We start from the raw sequence: 23,493 nt of genomic DNA on the forward strand, positions 1-23,493 counted from the left end.
ATATTTGTATTAATATATATATATATATACACACACTAAGTATATAGAGATATATATAAACAAACAAAAGTTTCGTGACATTAAGAAGTCAAACCACTGCTCTGTTTCTCGTAATGAAACAGCTCTTACCTGGGAAGATAATTCCAAAAGCATCTTGGCTTTGAGATGCTGTGTTATATGAATCATGCTCCAGCTGGAGAACGAGTACTCCTAAAGTTCTCTAGATTTGCTTTCTGATTCATGCAGTATTTCAGTGATTTTCCTCTGTGTAGTAAAGAGCTGATAATGCTTTGTGCATTGCCTGCTTTTGAACAGAGGGGGTGGTTAATGAGTGAATTAGTCTGTTCACCAGGCCCTATGTCAATTTCAATACCAGCTGCTAGCAATAAAAAAAAGACCCTTTTTTTTTTCCAAGCAGTTGTGAGATATTTCTACATTTTATCATCAGATCCCTCCTCTTTTTCCCCTGCCATTATCTTCTCCTGAATCCAAAAGGGCTGATAAATAATTTAACGCAGGTATTTGCAGTGATCCTAGCAAACAGCAAATAAGTAAAAAGCACAAACGTAGTGCATGTCAGGCAGTAAATGTATTGTATATATACAAAGCACTCCTTAAAATGATGCACTTTCCACTCTCATGGAGAACTCTCCCTCATTTATAAAGGTTTGGTGTGCTGCAGGCAATGGGTACCGTAGTTTTTAAATGCACATAAACCCTGAGAGGAGCTACGCAACATAACTGTCCAGCAGTCTGTACAAATACAGCATGGCCATCCCTGCCAGCAGTATGACTTATGGGCTAGGTTTTCAAGCAAGCTACTAACACTTCAATTATTTCTGTTTCTTTTTGTTTTCTTTGGTACGGTTTCCAGTATAAATTTCTTCTAAGAGTCTTAGGATAAATTAATGATAATTTTACATACAGCATTGTAACATAAGTTGATGTGACATCACTTGCAAATCAGCCTCTTTTAAAAACAGCTTGTACTTGTCCATGTTTTAAACATGAAATGTGTTTTAATTGCTCACCTTTATCTCACTATTATTGGGGTGGTTCTGTGTTCCAGATGATCATCTTATACTTAAATGATCTGCTTGCTTTTACCTACTTGAAAGAAGAGACACTTTAAATGAAGTTAGTATCCTATTTTTAGACAGAATTCTGCTGCTATTATGTTATTTTAAATACTACTGTAGCTATTTTTTCTTGACTCTATTTAAAATACTGCATATTGTACTCTAGCTTATGGGGTGTTTTTAATTGAATATAAAAGTTGTAAATTTTGAATGTGAAAAAAAAAATCATTGCTTTATATTTGAAGATGTACCAAACTCAGTGATGTACTGAACATGACTTTGTTCAACATCTGTTTCTTGGTGTCTTAGTAAAATGAAAGCCCGGTGAATAGTACGGGAGAGAGAAGCTTCCTGAGATTTATACAGCACATACATCCCCTTTTACTTCTATTCCTATGTACAAATTACACAGGCAGGTACGGTGTGAAACAACAGCTATGGAATACTACCTGGAAGTTCAGATGTCTCCTAGCTCTGTCATAGAGGATTGCCAGCAGCAGTGCTCTGAGGGTGGTGCGGTCGCTACAGAACCCAGCACGCAGGGAGTCAGTTACAGCCATTTTATTGGTCTTCATGCCTTTTGGTTCACTACACTTGTTTACAATACAAAGACACTATTCAATACAAAATACTCAATGACCATATATTAGCATTCTTCTTCATAGTATCCCTGAAGTGCACAGGCCCTTCCTTTATAAACAGTGTTGCATAAACTGTACGTGAGACAGACATTCCTCTAATGAAGCTCTGTTACTAAAAGAAGCCAGATGCAGACAGTTCAGACAGTTCTCATGACAGGTTTAACTTTTGGACAGATGCTTTGTGATGTCTTTACAGCTGAGAGAGACAGTTCTATGCTATACCTACATCAAGGTTCTTGTCACCAAGCAGACAGGCTCAGTAAGAGGAGCAAACATGCACAGTTGAATCCTTCATGGCCTAGCACAGACTTCTCACCTGGTGTGAGCATGCCCAGAGGGGAGCCAGTCAGCTGGTCCTAAGATACCTCTGCATACCCTCTCCCACCACCACTCCATCCTCCACCCCTCTGGAAGCAGAACCACCTCAATGCCTTGCTTCATTTCCAGGCACAAAGAAGAAACAAGGGTCAGTAGCAAAACCAAAGGTGGAAATACAACAACAAAGGCAGATAAAGAGCCCAATCAATCTGCTTGACCTTCAGCAGCTTACAGATCAGCACTGGATCAGAAAACCTACCTAATGTGTATAGGACACCGATAACATCCACAGGGAAATAAGTACTTTTCAGAGCGTGAGAGTGGTGACGCAGCGTTTTCCCATTCATCCTGGAGATCATATTGCTTCCTGCTTTTCCACTGCAGAGCGGGAAAAACACGTAAGATAGGAATGTAGATATTGCCAATGAAGAAGAGAAACAGTCTGAAAGCAAGTTGTTCCACTTTAAAAATTTGCATTATCTAGCTCAAAAAAATTAAACCAATGTTTAAAGAAAAAAAAAGAGAAAAGCGATAGACAAAAACTTGCAAGAGATTTGGAATAACTTCAGCTTTTTCTCTTCTGACACTCTAAGCCTTGTGTGAAGGGCTTAATAAAGGATCTGGGATTTACATGCTCTTTGGGCAAGTAAGCTTACAGTGGCCTAAGTCCCTTCTAGGGCTTCAGATCTGGACAGGTGCATCTCTCCTGAAAGATTAAAAGTTCACAGTTCCTAACTGGACAAAATGTTTAATGGTGTACACATAAAAGAAATTTGCTGGAATGAAACTGGTAGAAACTGGAACACAGATACCAACACTGACTACTACTTGTGTCAGAAATGCTGAAGAAAATGCTATTAAAGACCTTGTACAGAAAGACATCAACTCATCACTGACAACTATGACAAGTAATTACTCAGCTCTTTAGACGCACACATAGTCTCTATATTAATCACACCTCTAAAAAATCATCTGCTAATTTAACCTCAAAGCACTGAGCCAAGTTTCTGGAGTTGTTCTGGACAGCACATAGAAAAACCTCTTAATTCCTTTCCCCAGCTCTGCATAAACTCCTGCAAGTAATTCTTTACCCAGGGCACAACTGCAGGAGAAGTGCAGCAGTGAGGCAGGACTGTTGGGTGGCTCCTGTCACAGCCCCAGCTAATTGAAGGTGGGACAGTAATCAGTATTGCTCAGGTGGGAATCATTACTTTCTTGACAGAGGAAATCAGGCATTATTAAGGAAAGCTTTTTACATTAAAATAAGCCCAAACGAGCACAGCTGCTGCCTACTTTGCAACTTTGGTCTTGTGTATTCTTTTATTATGCTCATCAACACAAAGAGCAGGCTTGCTCCTTGGCAACACACAAGAGAGTGAAGCACTCTGTGTGCTCCTATGCAAAGATGAGCTAGAGAAAACAACGAGGAGCTTCAAGCCATTCAAAAATGAGAAAGCAAGAACATTTAAATGAAGACTGCTCTTATATGTGAATAATAGCATTTCCTTAAGCAGACAGGAAGCTGACTTACCTCGGTGTTTGGAGCCAGGGCCAGATTCTGAATCACTTCACTGAAATGAAACTTCTTGGACTGAAGAACACCTCCATTGTCCTCTGCTGATGCTTCAGGAGACTCCTTTCTATGGAGATAGGCACCTCCTTTTCAGACTGCACTGAGTTAAAACAGCTCCTTACAACCGTAAGTTGAAGTTACTAATGCATATCTTTACACATGAATAATTGCCTACGTCTATGGTTTGACAGTACACTTACTGGAATATTTGTCATGCACAAGGTGTACAAAATGAGTCAATGCAGTGCTTGTTTTTAAACCACTATCATACACATATTTTGTTAAAGAAACAAGGGCTCTCTCTCGGCCCTTCAATTACAGACAGTATCTGGTATCTAGATTGTGGCACGATGTCGTCTTCTGCCTTTATCTCGTTCTTGCTTGTACAGGGTATGTTGAAGGTTACTTTAAACCTCTGAGCTACGCAGGTGGCAGTCCATCTTCAGGGCACAGTTAGTTAAAGTTTCTCTCATAACCATGGTCCTTTAAAGCTTCACTTTGGTTGCACTTGACACGCACAAGTTTGTGATGAAGGACATTCATTTGTAGAACAGAAGGAATTTGATGGGTTTTACTCCATTTTAGTATTTAAGCACAGGAGAGAAAACAAACAACAAAAAACACACAAACAGAAACAACACCCCTGCTCCAAGCCAGAACCCATCCTCTGTGCTTCCTGCTGTCTCTTGCAAGTGATATAATCTGACCAGTCTTCCTATTGCCCTGCCAGTGACACCATAACTGCTGTGCATTCAAGGACTTTCAAAGACAAGACTGGCGCTGGAACACAACTTGGGAACGTACCATTGCGTCACCATTCAAAGTTGTCATCTCCTTTTTCAGTTTGGACAAAGGACGCTTTCCCCAAACCTGCTCTGGTCTCTGCCAGTTGCAGGTGCTCTCCAAGTGTTCCTCAGCAACCACAAGTTTGGCGTGGAAAATCCCAGACGTGAAACACCCAAGGCAGCGAGCCGTGGCTTTACGCTTAAGCAGAGAACGCAGAACTGAGAAAAGCTCACAGGAAAGGCATGACAACAACCATGCAGATGAGTTAATGCAACAGGAAGCTGGGCCTTGCAGTTAACATTTGTTTCCTGTACCCTCCCCTCCCTCCTCCTCGTTTATTTTACTGTACTGGGGCTCTGGTGATTTGAAGCCTCTTGGATTATTTGAAATTACAGGTTCGAAGGTGGCACTTCTAGAGCAAGTTGGCAGAAATAGAAGGTAATGCCGTCACATCACTTGCTCGTGGTGTGCTGGGTAACAGGATATTTCTTCAAGGCTTGGGACTACAGGGGGGAAAGTCAAGAGGGTAGAGGGCTCTCAAGGCCCCTGCTGGGATATGTGGTTCTTGTTTCTAAGGGTGGGGTCCTCATAACTGCTAGCACAGGGTGGCGTGGAGGCTTCCAAAGGCAAGCCCTGCTGTTGGTATCCATAGTTGACATTCCCACAGGGGAAGTGACGGAGCCTAAAGAGAGGCACTTCTTTAACGCTTGCTGTTAGGGAAGATGGCTCTAATAGCAGGGAGGAGCCTGGTAGCCTGCCAGTCACTATGTTGGGCCCCACAGTACAGTTTCCTTCGTGTCCTAAGTTCTTCCTCTCAGGCATCTCTTTCTCCAGCAGAGGTTTGTTTTTGCTGGCCTGCTTCTCAGCAAACCAGGAACCATAGGTTGGATTCCAGAGGTTGGTAGGCTTGTTTCTGGAGCCCCGGCCTTTGTGCAGCTCAGAAGGGGGGTTGGACTGGGCGTAGGCCATGTTGATATGTCCCCCACCTGAGGCTGCCTGCACCTTCCCAGGGACTGATGGCTCCAAGGATCCTGCTTTCCCTAGAGCTTTTCCTGCAGTTATGGCTGATGGCAGGGGTGGTGGAGATGGCAGGGTTTGCTTCTCATCCTTTCTGTCTTGGTGCGAGGAAACCAAGAGAGGAGGGATTCCTTCTGGATCTTCTGGGCGTATCGCTACCTTCTCTTCCTCTTCAACAGATGGGCCATATTCTACTGGCAAAGCAGTGTTGATGACATCTGGGTCCTGCAGGAGAGAAGAATGAGAATTCTTCCAAGTCTGCTGCCATAATGCACACTTGTACTCAACTAAAAAACTGAGATATCTGACCATGATCATGGTGTGATCAGAAAGCATCTTTCCCATCAGCTAGAGACCATATCCCGCATGTAAAGGATGCTGACAAAATACAGTTAGCCATGAGAGGCAATGAGATACCCATAAAACTCATTGAACTCTCAGAAAAAAAAAAAAAAAAAAAAAAAAAAAAGCAACCCTAGAACTTCACACAGAAGAGCAGAGAGCACAAAAACAATATTTTTTTTTTTTTTTTTTTTATGTCCAGCCAAATTTCCTGTGGGAATGTTGTTTTGCAAGCTGTATCATCTCAAAGTTTATAACGTTCTCAGATAATATTGAGAAAGTTTTAGTCATGAAAGTATTGCCTCCACTTAACAGGGAAGGCATATAGAAGGCAATACTAGCAGACTCCTCAAAGCCCAAATCCACAGAGAGAGAGGTTTTGAACAATTTAAGCAATTTTGAAAATTAAAAGGAGAAAACGTGGTGATCTAGGCAACTCATAGCTACTACCAGACACCAAGGCAATCTGCAGATAACAGAAAACAGTGCCTTCCAATCCCAGGATCCAAACTCTCATGAAAAACTGATCAAGGCTCCCAAATATTGAGGGAAAGAAAGCTGTCTGAGGCAAATAATTGCATACACCAAGGCAGGCAGCAAAACATTTTCCAAACTACTGCACTCCGTATGAACTAAAAATGGTGGTTAAAACAAAAATTGGGAAAGCTCGCATTTCAGGATGGAAAACCAGACATACCCTTTCTCTGCTGCCTAGCCATGGAATCCCACTCATAATGGCAGCCTCTATCTGCCTTCTCCAATGCAGTAAGAGTCAAAAAATTGCCCACAGCTGCCCACTTGGAAAAGGTGCTCCAAGCCAGGTCCATTTCTGCTCAGTGTTGACCATGTCTTGAGAGTAAACATTAGGACGAAGCAGCTGACATGAAGCATGTGAAGTATATGTAGGTGCTGGCCTGTCTTTTTCACTTGTTAGTCATCTGTGCCTTCATAAGTGTAAGCAGAGCTATTTGGTCTGCTATTTCTAGAGCCGTGCAAGCCTATGGCATCAGTCCCTCTGGACTGCTGACTGGAGAAATGCAGTGCCACCTCCACATCTCACACTCTGTCTTGCCAAACTGCTCGTCAGCTAGAAACATCCTCACCCACCTTAAGGAAGATGAATGAACACAGATACCTGAGTGCAGTACTCGATCCTCTCCAAGATTATGGCAAAGTTTGGCCTGTCTTCTGGCTGGTGCTGCCAGCACTGGGTCATAATGCGGTATCTGAAAGAGCAGAACAAGAAATCTCATAAACGGTAGATTGTGTTAGTACGTAACAGCAAGCCACTGCACCCTAGAAACCATAAGCACACATTGCCACTCTTCTAAGAAATAGAGGGGATCTGATATCAGGGTGAGACAACTGATATACTGGTAACTACAGAAATGTGGCTGCCGGTAGAGTGAAATCTGCACCCATTAGAAAAATAATTCATCCACCTGAAATCCCTTGGGGAATTCATTAAAGGCAGGGTAAGGGAACAGATAATAGAACCCATTTTTTCTACCTGTGACCAAGCTTATACACTTGCAGTTTCACAGCTATTCTAAGACAGAAATAGTGCACCAGCTTTGACCAAACAAGCAGTGGCCTGTACTTTTTCAGATGCCTAAATTCTTCCACAAAGACGACCGAAAAAATAACTGCTAGAGAAGTCACTGGCACTCAAGTTCAGTGAGGCAGATCAACCACGATCAATCTAAGAAGTCATTAGCTTTTAAGTAGAGAACAGCATTCAAAACAGAAACCTGTTTGCATGAATACATCAAAGTTAGAATCTCATACACAGGGCCAGGGCAGTTTTTAGGTGGATCCATCCTTCCTCCGTTGGTTACAAATTCCAGAACCTCCTGGTTACTTTTGCTAGGGTAAGGCATGTATCCCAATGAGAATATCTCCCACAGCAATACGCCAAAGGACCTGAATAGAGAAGAGATCCAAGTGAAGGATACAGGAACGACAACCATCATCACTGAGGGGCAACATTTGTGACAGGAACCCCCTCCAGAGCATTCATCTGTCTGGCTGCTTGGAAATCACCACCTTAAGTGAAATTACAGAAGAGCTATAAGCAGCAATGGAAACTCAGGCAGCAGCTCAGCTCTGTCAGAGAGGGTGCCTTCATCCTCCTCTCTGTGTGGGCTTGCTGAGGAGCTGTGCCCTGAACAGCAGCCCCCTCCCCTCCAGGCACAGCCTGGGCTCCCACCTCCCCCGCAGCCCCAGCAACCTTCCTCCTTCACCCCTGGCTTCATCTCAACACTACAGCAGGTGAGGTGAGGCCAAGATGCATTATAAGCAGAAGAAGTAACTGCACCAGGGACTTGATTCTTCTGGACGAGCCCTCTGCTTTCAGTTCACAAGTTCACTCAATTTCTCTCCTCCTCTGGCTGCTGGAAATTCAAGAGCTCATGGTGCCACTCTGGGACAGGAGGAATGTGAAAGCTGCTGAACGTTACACCCTTTTCTCTAGCTGGCAGGATGGATCCTGTCTGCAGTCTCTTATTGCATGTTACTGCTTTCATTAGTTTGGAGCTAATGCATTCCTCCCTGTAGCAAAAAATCAGTACATCCAACTGCCTCAATCTACCTTCCCTGCCTGCTTGCTGCCCCAGCAGCACCTGCCTTTGCTGACTGCCTGTTCCCTCGTGTCCTACAGGATTTCTGCCTCTGAAGGACCTTGCTTGTCTAAGGGGGAAATGAACAAGAACACCTTTTTTTTTTTACAAAACATTCACACTTTACCCAATGGATTACAACAGACAGACACATGCACATACACACAGATGGAGCAGTAAGGGAAGCTCACCACGTGTCTGTTTTTGATGTAAATATCCCTTCCATGAAAGCCTCGGGAGGCATCCATTTGACAGGCAGCATTGCACACCCTCCCTTCCGATAGTAGCTGGCTCTGCAGAGAACAAGCAAAACAGTCAGCCAGGAATTCAAAAAATTCCTAAACTCAGAATTTTTACAATGAGGAATATTAAAATTATCATCTGAAGGAGGGATTAATTCAGGGAAAAGACCATGCTAGAGAAAATGCTGAAGAGACCTGTTTCTTCTCACAAAAATGATGCCAATGGGCCATGTAAGGACTGCTCTGCAATCTCCCTCACCTTGGGCCTGATCCAATGAAACTGAGTTATTCTTATGTGTGTGCATACTTAAGTGACTTGAGTATCCTTCCTCCTGCGCTTTTCAGCCCCAGCAAGAGTTGCACATCATCTCACAGGTGGTGGCCTCAAGCATCCCCAGCTACCATAAACAAAGCCTCTCCCAAACGTACCCAGTCTAAAGCACTGCAAGAGGGATCCAAAACCCTTAGTAGGACCTAGGAGCAGCAAGGAGGATGGTCAGCATTTATAGCTGGGGCAGCAGATAGAAAAGTCACCTCCTGTGCTCCAGAGACAGGAAGTATAACAATTATAAAAAATAATTGTTGTTTAAAATAAAACCTAGAATCCCCAAATCCTATGCTGGCAGCTACAGTATGTTTCTCATGCAAGCCAATATTAATGTTCATAACCAAACAGCCTGAGCACACAAAGCATACTGCTAGACACCGAAACGTGCAAACTTCAAAGACACCTCTGAAAACTCAGCAACAAAGCATGCGTCTTGGCAGTCGGTTCAACTGATGGTGTGAGTGTGACAGATGTTACTTTGTCCCAGCAGAGTCCCATCTGACAGTGGGGCAGAGCAGGGGCTCTTTGTGAAAAGGGAGATGGGGAAAAAAAAAAGCAGTTCTGATATGCTTGTTTTTTTGAAAGTAACACTGTTCACATCACCTCAGGCTGTGATACTGGCAGGCCTCAAGTTAAGCAGAGCCAGGCCTGGCTTAGTAATTGCATGGAAGAATCCCCAACCAGGAAAAAAAGAAGCTGAGGCTCTGGAATAACAGTGCGGATGACTGACTACAAGGCTTTCCTTCCTTTGAGTCAGAGGCAAATCAATTCCTCAGCACAGCAGGACATGGTGCTGTGCTTCTAGGGGTGCTGTTTAGAAGATAAGATCTCAAACTGCTGCCTTGACTGCTTGTGGTCATTAAAGGCTTCCTGACACTTTCTTGCAAGAACAGAGTAGTTAACTCTGTGTCCTGACTGAATTCCAGTTTTGGTGATTGCATTTTCCTCTGCACCCCTCTTCCTTTACCTTCAGTAAATTGAGGAGATGTACTGATGTACTAAGCCAAAGAAGCAGGGGTAGTATCAAGCAGAAAGATTAAACTCAGAAACGTTTGGGGCCACAAAACAGAAGGGCACATCAGTGCCATACAGTGCGGACAGCAGAAAGGCAAGAAATTGTGGATAGAGTACAAGAGGGAGGAAAAATGCCTTCTGTGGCCATCAGATTTCATTACTTAGAAACAAGCTCTCAGGGAGTGGTAAAAGTCTCCAAAGCACACCTAAAGCATAGGGAAAGGCAAAAGCCAACAAAAACATTAGCGGGATTCATTGGGGTTGGATGTCTCCACTTTTGCCTTGCTAGAGTTACACAGAGCAGCACATGAGCTTGCTGTCCTTCAGAGACACTTCTTTCTCATTTTTGTGAGTTTCTGCTTGTGGATAATGTGGCTTTAGATCTTTAGATCTGTTACCTGTATATATCCCGGGCCATGCCAAAGTCTCCAATTTTAGCCACTCTTCCAGGCCCTCGACAGGTAAGGAGGCAGTTCCTAGCAGCAATATCCCTACAAAGAAAGGCAAGAAAAGCAAGAGAGAGAAGAATCAATCATTTCACGGTTTTGCAAAGCAAAAAGAAAACAAAAAATAGTACCTATTTTCCTGAAGTGCAGAGAACTCCCAACACCCAGAAAGTCAGTGTTCACGGGTAACTAGTGATGTCCCACATTTCAATCTATTCCAATAGCAGGACAAGTTCTGCTCTTAAAAAATTCCTCCTAAGGCTTCATTTAACATCTCTTAGACAGGATGGCCTCCAGCAAGCCTCTTGTCACCCAGGAGCTATTAATTTTTCTAGGGAGTTGCAAGCAATGGGGCTGATTTCAGCAATGTATCAGCGCTAGCATCAAGCTGTCTGGGGAACGACCCATTGATCTGTTGCTAGCATGCTTGTTCAAATATTGTTCAAGAGGTATTGAACTGTCAGAGACAGGAAGAACAACAACATGCAAAAGAGCCTGAATCTGTGGATGCAGGTAAAGCTCCATCTCTGCTGAGCTGAAATATACCCTGAGACCAGAATAATATAGTTGAACCCCTTGTGAGTAACTCAGAAAAGTGAACTGCAATCTGGCTACAACAGCTTCACACAGCTCCTTGCATAGCCACATGCTAGCACTGGGCTCTTCTATTGTAGGCAGTGGGCATGCACATTCATCATGAACAACTGCAGTGCAGGATTAGTGGGAGCCAAAGAACAACTGCTGGCATTTCTGCTTCCCTTGTTACTTGCTGTTGTTACAGTTGGAAGGAATACAAACGTGGTCACTCCAGACCATGTTAAATGCTATGACATTCATTTACAATTTTCTAAAGTTAAGGTTGTAAAAAATTAATAGAAAATGCTAAGGAAGCTGTAACACCTTCTGCCCTGTGTTGTCTGCCTTCCCATTGCCCCCCCCCCCTCCATATTCTCCAGGCTCTACTCAATGCTATAGGCAGAATTTTGGATGCTTCTCAAAAACCCTGTTCTGCAGAAGCAGGTAGCAATAGTCATGAGGTGCTGCACTTCTGGCTGTACTTGTACTTTGAGAGGGGGAAGAGTTTCAGAGTGAGCAGGATGACACTAAGCGCAGTTCTCAATGGGGAGGAGCTTTGAAGACATCTGTCACACGACTGGTTACACAGCAAAAGGAAACACAAACTGGCTGTAAAAGCATTAAAGAAAGAGCTCAGGATCTTTGATAAAGCCACTCTGCAATTTGATCAACAGCAGCATTTCTGTCAATTGCTTCTGTTATTCTGGTTTTATCTACCTTGTTTAAAGCTATCCAGCCACTAGAGTGCAGCAGGACATAAATGTATCAAACGAGGGCATTATGAGTCATTCTGGCCTGTATGCAAGTCATGCCCATGATAACACAGATGCATTCACCTACCTGTGAATGAAATGATTCTCCTCCAGGTACTGACAACCACAAGCAATGTCATGAGCCACGTGGAGCAAGTCCAGCATGGAGAGGGAGGAAAGCTGATTCTACCAAAAGACAAAAGGAGAATGTGAGTTAAAAGCAAGAACACAGCATGATTCGTGACTGATAGAACTATCCATCCAGTGATGTAGCTCACACGTTAATATACAGAAGGATTAAAAAGAAAAATCACACAAGAGAGAGTTCATATCCATGAACTATGGAAAGGATGTGCAGGGAGGATGTCATACAAATCCTAGAGACAGAATCAGAACTGCTGGATCTGACTTTCCAGCCCCATCCAGGAATCCTCTGTAAGAATCTCCCACTGTTTTGCATGACACAAATGGATTTCCCCCAGTTCTCGTGGGAGACATTTCTGAATTTTTAGTATATTTTTATTTGAGGAGATACGTAGCCTGGAGTCCTGATGCTCCATCAATTACTTTATATTATTTCTTGCTCTTCTCTGCAGTCACCTTGAACAATGAGAATGACATTTTGTGTAATGGCATGAGTCACTTTTGCTCTTTTCCTCCTCCACATCTGTGTAGGTTTTATTTTGCCCCTCAGAGCACTGACACAGGTTTGCTTAGCCAGTGGCTACAGAAGGATGAGAGCTGCCAACTCCTTTCTTCAGCCCCTCTGATGAAGTCTACAGCCTTAGCCAGCAGAAGCCAAATGCCTTTGTGAAAAGGGCAGGCTGAGCAACAGCTCCTGCTTGTGGGCCTCTGAAACCAAAATGAGGTGTGAATTAGTGATCCTGCACTAGTCCTGCAGGGGAGGATGAAATTACTTCTGCTGATGACAGGGCTGATGACAAACAACTAGGTGGCAGTGACTGCTTATTCCACAGCAGCCATTTGCTGGGTAAGTGTTTATCTGTGGCCTTAGCTATTTGACTAAGCAATCCTGTCCCACTCTCCAGTTCTCCCTGCTGACACCTACCCAGTGCCCAGAAAGCACACCTGTGCATGGGTTTTTCTCTCATGGCATACCAACCAGCACAGTCTCCAGTGATGGGAACTGCTGCCTGTGGCAACCTGTCTGTTGTAATGAAACACTGCCCAGACTGATGTGATGCTCTGTCAGCCTTATCACTGGCTCTAAAGCACCACTGAGTGGGACTGAAAATAAGTCTATGCTTTGCTGCCAGTAAATATTGGACATTGTCTAAACCTAAACAAGCCCTCATGTCTTCTTAAGGGGTTAGGAAAGCCCTAGGCTCCATACTTGACTAATGCAATGATGGAAATACACTTTCTGTGTGAACAAAGCCTATTTTTTTAATGTGGTGTTATAAAACAAAATAATTTGTGACTACCTATCACCTACCTGTATTTTGTTTATTCACTACGTTGCATATATATTTAATTCATTTTTTAAAAGCCTTGACTGAGTCCCCCTCTGAACCTTTTGTTTTGCAGAGTAACCATTTCCTAAAGGCATTAAAACCTTTCCTCCTGCCCCCAACAACATTTGTGGGCAGGGGGAATTCTTTTTCATCTCTTCAAGTTAAAGTGACTCACCAGCTATGAGACAACAAGACAGCTACAGTAACAGGATGCAGCTGCCCCTTTTCCCCACATTTCAGGGCACAATCAATGGGAATTGAATACTTCAGCCTACCCATTCTCTTCACTTTTGAGCAAGGTTCAAAATCTTGTTCTGAGAACTGAGTAAAAAGCCCCATTCTTTACTGTGCAATTGACTCCAGATCTGAGCTATAGTGCAAGTCAGTACAATGAAGCCACAACAAGCTAAATTGAACAACATAGCTTTTCTCCTCCTCTCCTCCCCCCTCCTTTTTTTTTTTATCCCCCTCCTTCTCCTTGGATGAATTTCTTCCACCTTTTATTTGGCTAAATACAATCCTAAAACAGATGTGACTGCCCAGCCAAGGACACTTTAGCCATGCAATTTGTTTGAGAAATGGATGGTTTGGATTCATTTTGCAGGGGAAGGAGCCTTGAGACTCTAGAGAATTCACTTCACAGCTGTTCACAGCTTTTGCTCCCCAGATGAATGAACAATGCCAGCTGCCAAGCACCGCTGCTCCGAGCAGCAGGCTGCTAGAAGCACTAATGTGACACCTCCCTGGGTGAGGCTGGAGCTTGCTAAAGGGGAATGAAACTCTGTGTATTGTTCAGTGTAATCACTGCTCTGTGCAACAGGTTGCAGAATGCACAGGGAAAGTAAAGGTAAAAGAAAGTAAAGCAGCTGGAAAATACAAAACTGACTAAAGTAAGGAGAAGTGATAAGAGTAATGCAAAGCTAAAGCTCAGTAAGCACTGCACCTTTGCTACTGAATCAGTCAGCTGGGTCTTGTGTGTTCAGTTAATTCCTCTTAGAAGCATAGCTCATCGAAACCTGTTGACTGCACTGTTCTCCCTTTCCCTCCCTTCCCTTCCTCCTTTTCCAGAAAACTAGAATCCCAGTTTCCTGTGCCTACTCTCTCTCTGTCCTGAAACAGCAAAAGGAAGAACAAAGGAGCTCAGGGCTCATTCAGATTAGATCACAGATACAACCAGCCGTACAGAGCCACACTCAAACGTGATACATGTGGTGCATGTACATGGCTACTGTCACACTTCAAGTACATGCAGAAGGTAAACACACCTCCACAGCTGGATACCATACATCATAGAGAACACCACCCTGCACACAGCCCCATCTCTCATCAGCGAGTCTCCTAGCCTGCCTGTTCTTGAGTCAGCAGAGAAGCATGTGTACTGCAGGTGATTTCTCAGCACACAGAGTTGCTAAGGAGCTGCCTGGGCAGCTAGACAGTGAATTACCCTGTCATTCACCCCAGGTCAATCTCAGATAACCTCAAAGAGATCGAGAAAGACAAGGAGAGAAGAGGAAAGGAAGGAGAGACAGGAGAAAGAGAAATAGCAAGGACGTAATGTATGCTGCTGCCTAGAGTCCTCCACCTCTTCTGACATTAGCTGTCACAGGTATAGCACAGAGCTACCACTGACAGAAATGAAAGCCCAGACAGGCAAGGAGGAACTCATGGCTGGAGAAGGTGTGGACAGAAAGAAACCCCTCAGATGCAAAGGCTCCCATGACTACATCCTATAATGAACCTGTAGGTTCATTTTACTGCAAGTAGGTCAAAATTCCTACTGCTCAAGACTAATGGTCTTGGTGCTTCCTCACAAGATCCTGATCATTGCTGAGTTGGCTTCTCTTAAGAGCAAAAAAGAGGATTCCACTACAAAGTGATGGACGCCCTTGCCCTACATCTCTCTGTTCCACCTGCCACTTTATACATACAGCACACTCTGTCCTGGCAGTTTTGAAAAACACACCTACCAGGCAGCACACCTTGGCCCATGCCATTTCAAAATGCACCAGCTGAAAGCAGAGTCCACATTGCAATACATGAATTTCCCCATTCACCTGCCACCAAGTCCATCTGCAAAGCTGACAAGAGAACCTCTAAGTGCTACAGAAATCCAGCCTCTCTTCATAAAGACTGCTTGCTCAGACTCAGACTTCTAGCACCTTGAATTTCTGTGTGTTTAACTTTCTTACCCAGGCAGAAGTCATTTTACTGCACCCTTTCCAAGATCACAGTGGTTTTGGGCAACACGTACCATTTTATATGCCTGAAATCTAGACTGCGAGGAAAAAATCAAGTTGATCTCTTTCCAGATGTGTCAAGGAAGACTCTTACTTAAATCTGTCAGAGCCAGCGCATGTCCTTTTTGTGCTGATAAAGTCAAGCATTTTTTCCTCTGTCAAATAAATGTAGAGACAAAGAATGAAGCTGGGCCCTGGCACTAAACTTCAAGTGGGTGCCTTTCTAATCCAGTTGCTCTGAGCAAACTTTATTCTTCTGAAATACTGATTCTTCTCTAGAAGTCATAACACATTTCTCATGCGTTTCTAACAGCCTCCCTTTTCACATTGATGCTGATTTCAGGGAAAATCTTTAAAACTCTGGACTAGCTATTAATTCAACAGCTCCAGGCTAGATAGCTACTTGCCTATGCAAAACTTCCGACAGAGATCCCCAGAAATGCACTTGACTGACAGTCTGAACATCAGCTTTATCATTACTTGTTCAACATATTTTTGTTTCATTAGATAGGATCTGCAGTGTTATATAGCAAAGTCCAGCGATAGCTCCTCTGCATAACCCCAGCAACATTTATTGCATATACATTTGTGTCCTGACCTCAAGAGTGGCTTTCTGGCAACGGAAAGCTCTGACTCTAAAGTGCTGGAAAATGGTAGCTGCATGGATCAGCCCTTCCATGGTTACACATTTGCCTTGTGGCAGCAGCTTACTAAATACAACTCGATTTTCTATTTTCTTACCGGTCTGGGCCGCGTCTCCCTCAGGAACGATTTCAGGTCACCTCCAGCCATGAGCTCTAGCAAGATGAAACGGGGCAGCGCCTGCAAGCTCACTCCGATACAACGCACAATATTCTGGTGATTGAACTTGCTGTGGAGAGAGGGAGGCTCAATAATGGATTAGCTTTGATCCAACAAAGCACGATAATAGGAAAGAATCAAAATATTTTGCTGTGGGGAATGTCTGACTTTTTTTTTTTTCTGTTCAGAATAAGTAACAAATCTTAAAGTCAGGGGAACTGGATTAAGCCAAAATACTCCCCTTACACTCTGCACAGTGCAGAAACAGAGGGTGGAGGTTGGGATGGAATGGCTTTTAGCTGCTTTTCAGTTTCCTTATATTCTGCGTCCTCTTTGTGCAACAGCAAGACTTGTGGGTCACGTGAAGCACAGGATGTCTGTTAAGAGCCTGCTCCTACATTCTTGTGTCCCAGGGCACAAGTTGGGCTAGAGCAGAGTTGTTTCAAATAACATGCTGACACAGGGATCAGCTTACATAGAGGCATATTCCTCAAGGCCAAGTCTCTAGTACTTCTTTATTTCTCCAGGCCTTAATATGATAGGGAATTACTTCCTTGGATTCCAGGACTCAGTCTCTGACAGGTGATGTGACAACGGCATTGGGTTAATGACATCTGTTTATTTGGAACATTTTTGCTTACAGTGCTGTTCTACACAAGTCCTTGTTCATCTTATCCATACACACCTAATAATGAGAGCTTCCATGAGGAAGTCCAGCTCATCTTGCTCTGAACACACTTCAGGCAATGTCTGGAAAAGAAAGAACAGGTTGACAGGTTGACAAGGAGAAGATGTTTAAACTGACAGGTGTCCAACATCTGACACCATGAAAAGCACTAACGTTGTCTGCAGCCATCTTTGTTTGTCTTGAAAGAGCCCTTGTTCTAATAATAGCCAGACCATTATAAAAATATACTGTGAAGCTTGGTGAGAGGTACAGATCAGGACACATAAAAGCCACTATCGTCCTCCTTCTAGTAAAGGAAGCATCCCAGAGCACACAGGGAACAGTGCTAATATAAAAGACTCCACTGTGTACAGAAGGAGGAATGAGACCTTAGATCCTGAGCTCACAGACAGTGCAGTACCACTACCTCCCATCAAAACTATGTAACCGCTAGGCGAAAACAAGGTAGCCAAGCTGCTGAAGGCCTGAAGAACCCTACCAGACTCCCTTAAGATTTGCCTATGCACTCAGTGCATATTCATCCCGTAACGGAGTGGTGAGAACCATGGAAATCCACCTCCTGCCTACAGGCTTTTTAATGCATGTGTCAGCTGTTCTAAGCTACACGAAGACTTCTGTCCCTCTGACTCAAAGGCTTTGAACAGGTTACCACACCAGGAGTAGCATGCACAGGATGGACAGAGGGCAGACTTATTTCTCATTCTTGCTGTCTACTGCAGCTGTACGGGAAATGTTTGTCTATTTACTACATATAAACAACTTCTTTTAAGTCTTACAAGCCCATGTGTGACAAGCTCTACCACCACTGTGATGAATGGAAGCGCTGCAATAGATCAGCAACCTTTCTACACACATCCTACGGTAATGCTTAATTCATCTCTATTGTTATAATGCATTGGGACTTTTGGGTGAAAAGTGCATGAAACCATCATGATAACTCATACGCTGTCACTTACTTTCACAGCCACCTGCAAGGGAGTGGGGTCGCTGGGGATCCCTGCCACCTGACCTTCATATACCTCACCAAAGGCTCCGTGGCCCAAACCCCTGGACAGACCAGAGAAGACAAGAAGGTTTTACTACAGAGAACATACATTATAACACTGTGGTCACAGCTCGTAAAACGGGCTCACAATTTTCATGGCAGTGAAACAGGGAGATCTGGATGTTGGCACTGATAACAACGCACCTCACACTGTGCAGCAGACTGAACCTTTGTATAATTGATCCTGGACCTAAAATGTATGTGATTGGTAGAGAAAGCAATCCTCAGAAGTGAACTGCTCCAGCAAAATCAAACTGCTGGTACTGCAAAGTGTAATGGACAGCATTTTCTACTGCTTTGGTGCCAGTGCTCTAGTGGTGGGTTCTCCAAAGCAGGTCAAAAAAGATGTCTCTAAGCCTTGGTGTTTCCATACCCTAATTTATAGTTCCCATGTTTATGCACTGCCAGTGGAGAAGATATTGAACAAGAAACTAGGAAGCACAGTGGTTCTCAGAGGACCTAGATTTCAATCTAATGATATTTTCCTGGTTTGTTCTGTGACTCTAGGTAAATACCTCAGCAAGGAAATGGTGATAACAGCGTTTTGTAAAGCATTTGGCTCTAGGAATTCATGCTGAGAATTGTTACAAGCACTGATCATGAAGGTTATGGTTTTATGTCAAATAAGGAGGATACAGGAAAGAAAAATTAAAATAATCACACGCCACATCCTGTCCTATGTCCTTGTGATACAGATTTTGCACACCTGCCTATTCAGTCTTTGCTCACTGAGTATTAAGCCAACTGGTGCTACAACGATACCACATGGGTGACATCTCCTAACAACACAGTGAACTGTCTTATTAGAGAATGAGACTACATCCCAGATCCCGGGACCTTCTTAACACTGCATGAGTTGTACGTTGGGCAGCATAAGCTTGAGCCTCCCAGAGACATTCCTGCACCTCAGTCTGGGTTAAGAGGTGCTCACTTCCACAACAATCACTTTCCTAGCAGTGCCAGCTCTGACCTCAGAGCTGCACCGAGTGTCTGTTCTCTGTTTTTGTGTGGGCAATGTGCCCTGTTGAGAGCAGTCTCAGCAGTGAAACCACAGTGAGGACTGTCTGTAACACAACCACTTCTTTAATAACATTTTGTAGGTATCGGCTCTGCTATGCTTGACCAACTTTTTACAGATTACAAGTCTACTGCTCATAATTCACTTTCCTGTCTGAAAGCCCAACATCCCTGCCCCTATCAATTCCCAGCTGCATCCTCTGCTCTCTGCAGCTTGCCACACTTCAGATACCTTTCAGAGCCCAAGTGACAAAGGCAGCAGCAGCAACAGCATCTGGATACACTTCCAGATGCAGTCCAGCAAGATACATAGGCAAGGAGGAAATGTGGTAACAATGCAATAAAGCTACAGGGCACTGCAGACTGCATGCACAGCGTTATCAGCATCTATGTCTTCCAAGTTCTTCTAATTCATCTTGGGATTTTTGTATAAAGCTACATGGTAGCGGAGTGATGCCACATTAATGTGGATCACAGAGAAGGCAAAGATGAATTTACCGGATGAGGGAGATGTTTTTGCGAGGCACCTCTTTGAGGTCACTAATGGATGTGGTCTTTCCTGCAAAGCAGTAGTTGGGATTGTAGTCTGTCATAATAGTGGAGGTACGCAGCTTGCTCAGCTTATATTCTGGGCTCTGTAACTCCATCTGCATGGCTTGTAGCTCCTGGTGCTTCCGACGATACACTAAATATAGAGAACATGGTAAACCAGCGATGCAGATTGCCTTTGGGAGACGAGGGCAGCTGTGCAGTATCTCTCACTGGAATTAGATGCGTGGTCAAATTCCAGTGAATCAAAACAGACAGAGATACTGTCGTATTTCTGCACATCAGTAATTACAGATAGAAAGGTTATCCAGGAACCTTTGACTTACGTACCTTATGAAGAATCCGGCTTGCTCATTAACTGCTTGGAAAATGCAAAATGAATTTCACTTGCAGAAATCTCTGATTTCACAAACCTGAGGTTTTTGTTTTGCCCTGTTTAGCTTAGCTGGACTTTCCAATTATGAATCCAGATTCAAACCTGAGGGAGTCTGGCTACAGTCAACTTTCCTAAATCATTGAAAAGTGACTAAGAGTCTGAAATAAATTACTGCATTACATTGTTCCAAATGGATAGACTAAACTTTTACTTCAGAATAAAACATTGTACATAAAATAAATCTATTTTGCAAAACTTCCTGTCTTTAACAACGGAGTTGGACTAAATTTGAAATCGGCTTATAGTAGTTTTATATCTCTTGAACCACTTCACTGGTACCTTTGAAATCTCACTGGAAATCGCACTTTGAAAAAAGACATCCTGTGGATATTCCTTGGAATAGTAATTGAGATTGCATGTACTTTTTTCAAAGCAAGATGCCCATCTTGTACAGATTAAATCAGCATTACCTTTACCTTGATTTCTATGGGAGCTGGACTGGCCCCAAACACTGTGACTGTAACAACTACTGCATCCACTCCAACAGATGTTCCTCAGAGGAAGAATTTAAGGCATAAACACTCACTGGCAAAGGCAGATGGACGTAACGACCTATCCACAAGCCCTCCCTGTCCTCCATTTTCCTCCTCATTGCTTTTGCTTTGATCTTTTTAAAATTGCTGCTCTTTGCTGAGATGAAAATGATAGTCTGGTTGGACAGAGAGCGGATTATTCTTCCACACTCTGAGATATAATTAGTAATTTTTAAAGGGGCACTGTCAGGCCAGGAAGCACATATCTAGGACCATGTGTGTGCAACTGATAATTTCCAAAACTCTTAAAACTGAAACAGCTGTGTAAATCTAATTTACCAGTTGCCATTTGCTACTCTGGGTATGTCACTCCCCTCCTCTCAATTCTACACAGTGTGCACAAAGAAAGGTGGCAGAGCTGTGGTTTGAATCACTGGCTGATTTTCCCTGATTCAGATCTGTTCTGCTTGCAACCAAATGCAAGAAAAGCAGTGTTGAAAATAAGAAAATGAAAGGGTGAAAAATACCTTTTTAAATTTCAAGTCAAGATGCCAAGAACATCCACGCTCTATAAATTAGCAGGCTAATTTATATATAATGTGAACTTTTTGAGAACTTCAAGCTTAAATGTCATACATTAAGGGGCTAAATCTGTATATAGGCACACAAATAAAGAAGTTTGCTTTTAGATATTAAGCACCAGCGGCTCTCACAAAAACAGTGACAGCTCTGTTCTGGCAACTTTACACTACAGCACAAATAATAAAATCTCTTTAAATATGCACTCAGTAACTGAAACTCCTCAAATTGGTCAATGTGGTTAGAAATAACTACAGAAATCCCAAGTTAAAGAGCGTGTGTGGGAAGGTACCATTCAATACGGCAGCAGCTAAAAACTGCATCTTTTTGCCTCCCAGGGCCCGATTATTCTTGGCTCAGATCCAGCCATCACATGAAAATACCATTTGCAGAGAAACACTCACCTATCATGATTCCTGAAAAAGCCAAAATTAAGGCAGCAACCAATGCTGAGGTCACTACTGACAAAACCAAGGAGAGAGGGAGATGAACCGTTGGTTCAGCTGCAAGAGAGACAAGAGGAAAAGGAATTACATTTGACACGATCTTCCAGCAGACACTTTTTTTTTTGCAGCTAGATTTTTCTGCTCTTCCTTCCATTTACTTATCTGCTGCTCCTATAGCATAGGAGCAACGTCTGACATGATCGACGATCTCAGGATCGATGAACTCAAATATCTCATTGTTTTACTTTCCTCAATTAATACCAAGCCATTAAAACAGATGGTTTGCTATCAAGGAATTAACATGTGCACTCCCTGTATATGAAAACAGGATCATAAAAGCTGGGGGTAGGAGGCTGGGGAGATGGAAAGAACATTAAATAGCCTGGTCTAGAGTGCTGCTATCAATGCCAAATCAGAGCAGAAGAAGGACTGCAATATATCATCTCCTAAATGCATCTAGTCCAGGCACACAAAACTGATAACATATGCACTACAAAGTATTCCCTAGCTGCACCCTCGCTTGGATCACAAGCCGCTCAATGACCATCTATTAAGGTTTACTTCACCCTGCAAAATAACTGTGCTTCTACTCACTTTACAGGTGCCCGTGGTAAAAATACAGAACAATTTTTCCACGTCAGTGACAAAGCTGAGAGCAGGATCCCAAAAGCCTGGAGTCACTTGCTATACTGCTGGGCAAGAATATGAAATAAAACCTTGTAATGGAGTTCTAAGCATTCGGTTTCTTTAGTAAGGCAAGTATAGGTACTGTCTTTTGTTTTCCTCAGAGATCTCTCATGCAGAATTATTTACAGATCCTGCACATATACCTTGTGTCCAAGTCCACAAGAATTGCACTCCTTCACTTGTACATTACCTCGGGGTTCTTATGAGAAATAACCTGGAAATTTAGCAGAAAAACTCCTTTTCTGAGAAAACTTTCATGATTTCAAAGCAAGATGTGACCGTTATTGCAACCAGATCTGCTGACCTTTACCTCTTGTGGATAAAATTTGGCTCACAATGCTCAGTTCCCAGTATGTCATTGATATACTGCAAAGCAAACCAGAGATGCTGCTCTTTGCACCATACCTCTGCACTGACGTGTCTGTGTTCTAGCAAAATAACTGTACAGCCAGTATCAGCAGAAAAGAAGATAGATAACATAAAACAGAAGCCATTTTTAAGAGAGAGACAAGATAAGATTTCCAGATGCTTTACAGTCCAAACTACAGATTTTGACCATGTGCTTTCTCTGTTACCAGCCTACCATCTACTTACCTATGCAAGACACACCATCCTCAGCCAAGTCTGTGCCTGGCTCACAAAAGCAAATGACTTTTTGAGTCTCAAGATCAACACGGCACTCGTCCATCTCACAGTGACTGCAGTTAAGGTGCAGCCTAATATCCACCTCTCCATGCCCCTCTGTCACTAGGGAATGGATGAAAGAAGCAAAGTTAAATACTGGAAAGATCATTCATATCATTCTCTCGGGCACTGACAGAAAGGGAGGCGCTGTGGTCACAGTTGCTGGCTGTGGCAGAGTAAGCCCCGTCTAAGAAACTGTATTCTCCCCACCTTCCATGGCTGCTGTCCTTTTCTCACATAGAAAATAACGTCCAGCTACATTAACCATCCGAGGTGCTCTGGCTCTGCTTCAGCAGGCAGTTCAACCAGGGTAACAAACCTGACCTTCCAGCAGGCAGTGAGGGTCACTCTTCTCTTAGCTGAGAGAGCTAAGAGAAGCTTCTCTTACTCACTCTGAGATCAAACAATGCAGTATTTTCACAAATTTTTGGCTGAATCTAACAGGTCAGAGTCCATTTGCATTTGAAAACGCTTCTGGCTGTTCCTAAGCAAACTTTTTTTTTTTTTTTGCTCACATAGATATTCCCATATTTTCTAAACACAATGAAAACACGCAGTGATATCTGGGCAAACACAGGCCTAGAGATAGCTGGAGTGGCAGTGTTTCTGGGAAGTGATTATGCTCAACTGGATTGGCTAAGCAA

At 43.2% G+C, this 23,493-nt stretch overlaps 1 protein-coding gene across 14 annotated transcripts in view; it reads right to left on the reverse strand.

Moving 5' to 3' along the window:
- Positions 1–51: 51 nt before the first annotated feature.
- ALK (ALK receptor tyrosine kinase) overlaps positions 52–23,493 on the reverse strand; it is a 332,192-nt gene continuing 308,750 nt past the window's right edge. For 11 of the 14 annotated variants that reach the window (XM_090134723.1, XM_090134727.1, XM_090134725.1 and 8 more), the window contains 15 exons: positions 22,760–22,912; positions 21,437–21,535; positions 19,494–19,680; positions 17,890–17,980; positions 16,931–16,995; positions 16,186–16,315; positions 11,821–11,918; positions 10,357–10,449; positions 8,566–8,667; positions 7,545–7,679; positions 6,892–6,982; positions 3,570–5,639; positions 1,529–2,416; positions 1,032–1,107; positions 52–301 (listed from right to left, as the gene is read on the reverse strand). In XM_090134723.1, the coding sequence (XP_089990849.1) occupies positions 4,935–5,639; positions 6,892–6,982; positions 7,545–7,679; positions 8,566–8,667; positions 10,357–10,449; positions 11,821–11,918; positions 16,186–16,315; positions 16,931–16,995; positions 17,890–17,980; positions 19,494–19,680; positions 21,437–21,535; positions 22,760–22,912 (1,949 nt within the window). In that variant the 3' untranslated portion in view covers positions 52–301; positions 1,032–1,107; positions 1,529–2,416; positions 3,570–4,934. Of the gene's footprint in view, positions 305–1,031; positions 1,111–1,528; positions 2,417–3,569; positions 5,640–6,891; positions 6,983–7,544; positions 7,680–8,565; positions 8,668–10,356; positions 10,450–11,820; positions 11,919–16,185; positions 16,316–16,930; positions 16,996–17,889; positions 17,981–19,493; positions 19,681–21,436; positions 21,536–22,759; positions 22,913–23,493 lie in introns of all 14 variants that reach the window. The other 3 variants (XM_090134719.1, XM_090134718.1, XM_090134717.1) reach the window with 3 other exon arrangements.

This window comes from Phasianus colchicus, chromosome 2 (assembly GCF_987193195.1).
Source record: "Phasianus colchicus chromosome 2, bPhaCol1.hap1.1, whole genome shotgun sequence".
NCBI lineage: Eukaryota > Metazoa > Chordata > Aves > Galliformes > Phasianidae > Phasianus > Phasianus colchicus.